At 37.9% G+C, this 6,000-nt stretch overlaps 1 protein-coding gene across 1 annotated transcript in view; it reads left to right on the forward strand.

Moving 5' to 3' along the window:
- FBLN1 (fibulin 1) overlaps window positions 1–4,161 on the forward strand; it is an 83,347-nt gene extending 79,186 nt beyond the window's left edge. The window contains exon 17 of the mRNA XM_065033215.1: window positions 2,703–4,161. Coding sequence (XP_064889287.1) covers window positions 2,703–2,842 — 140 coding nt within the window. The 3' untranslated portion in view covers window positions 2,843–4,161. The remainder of the gene's footprint in view (window positions 1–2,702) is intronic.
- The last annotated feature ends 1,839 nt before the right edge of the window (window positions 4,162–6,000 follow it).

A 6,000-nucleotide genomic window follows, 5' to 3' on the forward strand; every position in this document is an offset into this window, starting at 1 on the left:
CAAGATAATGTGTGCTGCTACAGTGATCCAGGACCAAGTCCCTGTCAGTAGTCATCCCCATGTCAAATCTGAGTGGCTCCATCCAGCTACTTTGGATTTAGACTGGTTTAAAAAAGAGATGAAAAAGCAGCATTTTAATTTTTACATTTCCTGACATTTTCAGTACATTTAAAAATTGTAGCCTTCCTGCTACTATCAAGTATGTTTTTATACTTAATATTCAGCTAAAAATGCTCAAGGATGCCAGACCACAAATCTGGACCAGGCATTAGTATGCCAAAAGGCATTGTGGAACAATGTGTTTACGCAAATGTTGCAGAAACCAATAAATCCACGTCGCTTAAAAACATTCAGAATTATTACACATGGCATCTTCAAACGGGTCCTGTGCTAAATGCTCTTGAGATATTGACTGAGTCATTGAGTCGTGTATCTGAATTACTTGTACCAGGCCTGAGTCTCAGGCTTTTTCTTCAGACATCTGTTTGTGAGAGTAGGCATGAGGCACTGCTGGCCTTATTTGGGACTGGAAGAGCTGCGCCTCCTTTGTACATGATGTGAAAGGCAGGAAACATTAGAGAATCAGACATAGGTAACGTCAAAATGTGGTGACACATGATGGCAGGTAGCCATCGACAGCATTTCTGACACAAGTCACAGGATCCCTTGGAACTAGAGAAGTGCATAGCCACGTTTCAGGCTCTGAGCAGCTTTGCTATTGCACGATTTCCACTCATATTTGTCCTTGAGTGTGGTGGAGAAAAATGCTCTGGTTTTCCACTTTAGCACTTTTCACCCCCCAAAAATTATGGAAAGCTCTCGCTGCATACATCTACTAAGAGCTGAAAACCTGTCATATGCTTTTACCCAGTAGAACATTTCAAGGTTTTTTTCTTAGTCTTTTTTTTTACTTCTGCCCACTTAGAATGACTGCATCCTTACACATGTGCTGTAGCACAAACCAATCTGACTGCATCACCCTATTTATTTAGTAGGAGAGGAAGGGAAATAGTTCTTTTGCACCAGTGTTCATTTCAGGACCATCTAGGGCATTGACACAACAAACTGGATAAATAAACATTGTGATAGGATTGTGTTTCCTTGTACATTCCTTCAGTTTCTTACATGAATATAGCTGTCTCGACAAGTGCAGCATATGCTTCTCAGACCATTTGATTTTAAAACTGCAGCAAGAAAACTGTGTGGAAAAGTACTGCCACACAGATCACAGTGTTTGTCCATTTCACCTCGAGAATAGATGTTCCATTTTTTCTGCCTAATAGCAGAATGTGTCCAAATAAGAATGAGAAAGTTACTAACTGCTCTGATTGCTACGTCGATAACGTATGGATAGATGCCATACTGTGGGATAAACCATCCTGAGTAAAATTGCATTACGTCAGAAAAAAACACAAATTGCAATACTGATTCTAGACTAGAGTAGACTCTATTAGAATAGAGCAAGAAAGAGTAGAACACTATAAAAAGATTGCTAAATGGAAAGAGCAGCAGCCTTTGCCATCTGAGGCCTGGTGATCGCTGCATGAGCCACTATCAGGGTTGGTTAAGCAGCTTGCCAGTGCAGAGTGATTCCAATACTGTGTGTTTCTGTGGTTGTCAGTTAAAGCAGTATCTGCGATAACGTGATGTGTTGTTAGCAAAGTGCTTTAAATGCTGCCCTAAAGGGAAGGCAATTTTAGGAAGGCTTTTCTTTTTCAATATATCATCTGCTAAGCCCAGCCATTTTCATAAGGTGCTGGAGAGCAGCCAAGAAAACAAACAAATAAACAAAAAGTATACATGTATGTATGCACATATAAGTTGTAGGGGGAGCAGGGGGAAGGATGCTTAAAAAAGTGTATTCATCAAATATGGCAAGCAAAGAGAATGTGGTGAAAAGTTTGCAGTTTTACTGCATGCTGAAGAAATTAGTTGGTATTTAAACAGGACAAAACTGTAATGTCATCCCTGCTTTAGAAAAAGACGCTGACAGCCTGCCTAAGCAAACGTTTATCTCCCCATCAGGTCTCAAGCCAATGTGTTTGTAGGGACTGCTGCAGGAGTTCAGCTGGGACTCTGGGAAGGTGCTGGTGTGCTGTCGGCTTCTGAAACATAACCCCCAGCATGCAGAAGAAATATATCTTAAATAATGCTTTCTCAAACTGTGTATTTCCTCCTGAATAAAACACCCTCTCAGATAAGTCGGTTGTCAGAAGGAGAAGTCTGAGAAGGGGGGTCTCCACCAGACTCCCCATGCCTCCTGGCTGACCTCTGGTTTACATGATTTTAACCTTTCAGGTACATCCTTTCAGATGAGAGATATTTGGTAGCTCCCTGCTCTGTAACACCAGACCTGGAAAATAACTGTGAAGTGAGATTGTGTCTCCTTATGTCCTACGTAAAAAACAGTGTCACAGTCCACTTACAGAATTTATCACTCTGAATAAAAGCTAGAAAAAAAAATTTACTAATTTCAGAATATATAGTTTTTCTGCCATTAGCAGCATTTTAGTGTTCTTTCTAGTTCTTCAAGGTATTTTGATTCCAAAGTTATATTTTATTCTTATTTTGCAAGCTTTCTTTACAGATCCAACAGATAAAATAACTTTCCATCAGCTGTACTGAAAACAAAGGGGAGTGTACCTCATCCAAACCCATCTGATTCTCCTATTAATCTCAGCAACCTATTTCTATCCCAACAGGTGTAGTTCGCCAGGTGAGGCCAATTGTTGGACCTTTCCATGCTATCCTGAAACTGGAGATGAATTACGTCATGGGTGGAGTGGTATCTCATCGTAACATCGTCAACGTTCACATCTTTGTCTCTGAGTACTGGTTCTGAGAGAGCATTTGAAATTCCAGACAAGCAAGCCGCTCCAACCTAAATCATTTCCACAAACTATTATGTCGTATACTTGTTTGTAAAACCCAATAGTGGGGTTTTTTTGTTTTATTTTTTAAATATTTGGTTTGTAGTTTAAGGCAAATAACAAGCTATTATGTTGATTAGACATAGAGTGGAGCAAATTAAGTGAGCCTGATGTAGTTGTCTGTATAAATAAGTAGTGTGTAAAAGTACTCAGCTGCCTAGTCAAATTTTAAACTTCTCTAAATGTTTTGGCAGATCTTAGCTATTGCTCCTTGGCCAGAAAACCAGAGCAGCTGAGGATATGGAACAAAAGAGACATCAGAGTTCATTGAGATGAATATATGGTAATTTTGGATGGAAGAAGTTTGGTAAGGATTAGCAATTTCACCTCAATATTAACTACCTTGAAGGAGTCAGATGGTTAGAAAGTGCCACACATTTGCTTTTGGACCCCAGTAGGAGAACTCTGAATAGGCACCCAGAATTGCTAATCATTTCTGGAAAGTTTAGTCTGGATATTTAAAAAGCAACATTCAGCTATGGCTACAAGAGGAAGTGCAAAAGGAATTGGAAATATTAAGAGACTAACAAGCTATTGCACATATTAAAAAAATATTCCTTGTTTTTATACTTATTGTTTGATAGTAAGATTATGTTTGATTCTAATTAAACAAAGACCTCTCATTGAAATTAACCTGTTACAAGGATAAGGCATATTGCTTAAATTCCAATCTCATCTGTACTCAGCAATACATGGGAAACTCAAACCTATATCTCCTGTCTATTATAGAGGAAAGCTCCATACCTTTTAAAAATTGGTAATAAAATGAGCATGTTAAACCATACACTTCCTATGCACCAAACCAAGGCATATGTAATAATATAATGAAACTGTCACAAATAAATGAATGTTTAATGTTATTTTCTGGGCATCAAAGTAATGTATCTTTTTATTACAGAAGAGAAAATAAATAGCTCCATGTTTCAGTTGGTTATGTTTGTTAAAAGATGAGGAAATAAAGAAAGTCAGATGGGAAATACTCAGCTGCTATGTTTTCTGCTTACCAGAAAAATTGTAAGCAAATCAGTTATATGCATATGTACACATTCCCCACCCAAAACAGTCCACTGTTTCATCATTCATTATTGGCAGTAGGCATTTGTCTCTTCCTTTTAAACAAAAGCCACTGAAGCTTGAGGGAATTTTTCTATTGACCTGAATGATCTTTGAATCAGAATAATAAAGACCATGCTCTCTGATCCATTGCAAATAAAAGACCATAGCAACTTCACTGTGTACATACAGAAGTCTTTATTCCATTCTCTGTGGCAGGGAAGCTTCTATGCCTGCAGCATTCTCACTGCTTCAATTAATATTTTATGATACCACATTCTGATAAATAAAATTTGACTGCCCTCTTGACAATATTTGTTTCCCCCACACTTACAAAGCATCACAACCCCTTACATACCCTGTTTTTTAGGATGCTGTCAGCTTAAAACATGTTCAGTGTTGTCAGTGGCTACCTCTACAGTCCTTATTATTTCAATAAATAGTTACTGTATTTCTGTGTAATAATTATGTGAAGCAGATATATTTGTAGCACGTGACCTTCATCACTCAACTGGCTGATGGAGATTTTGGAGAACTCAATCTTACAAGAGATACTGTTGACTTGAGGGACTGTGTAATTCCAATTTAGACTGGAAATGAAAATACTTTATTACGCTAACAGAGTCCAAGAAAAGGAGAATGGAATACTCTCCTTATATTGTCAAATTATTTTTCTTGCCAGTGTAGAAAAACTAAGTAGCCCAAGTACCAAAAATACATTTCCATCTGATTTTTCTAGACTGTAATTTTTGATCCTTTATTTCCTCTGTAAGTGGTATTTAGTTGCAGTGGAAAGAACTTTGGGAGAGCAAAAGTCTAATTTTAGGATCAAACTGATGAACAAACTAGTTTACAAACTTCTCCTTGCTGTAAAGGAGAAACCACACACTGCCACACACACACACACACACACACACACACCCCCCATTCCCCTTCTTCTGTCTGCATTTTTGAGTAAAAATAGGCTAGAAGCAGGATTACCACTGCTTCCTGGAAAGCTGTTTTCCTACATTGTCCCAAACAATCTCTGCAAATTGCAAGCAGCTTTTTAAATAGGCCTGATGTCATATGAGAACATTGATCCAGTAGATGATTTTATGTTTGCTGTATAATAAAATTTAAAAGTGCTTAGTGCTGTGGTCACTGTGATATATCGTAACTTTTGATAGGTCAGCATAGAAAAACTAGATAATTCAATAATGAAAGGAAAGACTAAATATTTCTCTCATCCAAACCTGTCACAATAAACTTCCATTTGCTGTGAATGAGACAAAGTAAAACAATATGTAATTTATACTGGCAAATCATTAAAGCTGTTCAAGTGGGAGAACATATTTATAAAATTGTCACTGAGACCCACTTACTTTGAGAGCTTTTCTTTAGCTGTGCTTTCTTTGGATTGATTAGACCTAAGTTCAAATAATTTTAATTGTGGGGAAACAGAATCACAAGTAAATGAGCATTTAGAAGAAAACAAGTACAGACAGCTGAGTGTTCATTAGTCTGCTTTTTAAGAGTCATCTGCTTCGTTGTACACAGAATTATAACATGTGCCTTGGAAACACCATCACACACCATTAAGAGAATAAGTAATGATAAACACACAATTACAGATACTACCTAGGATCAAATTACCTGATAAATAATCTTACTTGACACTGGATGACTATGGAGAGACAAAAATTACTAGAACAAGCAAAGGCTCACAGATATTCGCCCAATTCCTGAAAGAAGGAGCAGCACATCTCAGGTCGTTTTGGCCAAGAGTCAGGCATCCTGCATCTATGGAAAGATGTCTTGTGTGCTACAGGAACCGCTTATGGCAGGAAAAATTGCCCCAAAGTTGTTTCTAGTGGGATAAAGACAGTTTGTCCAAGTCAGCATTCAATGTGTGTAGATCAGGTGTGTCAGACTCATTTTCACTGGGGGTCACATCAGCCTCGCCTTTGCCTTCACAGGGCCAAATGTAATTTTAGGACTGTATAAATGTAACTACTTCTACATTTATACAGCCCTG

This window comes from Columba livia, chromosome 1, assembly GCF_036013475.1.
Source record: "Columba livia isolate bColLiv1 breed racing homer chromosome 1, bColLiv1.pat.W.v2, whole genome shotgun sequence".
In the NCBI taxonomy this organism is placed as follows: Eukaryota; Metazoa; Chordata; class Aves; order Columbiformes; family Columbidae; genus Columba; species Columba livia.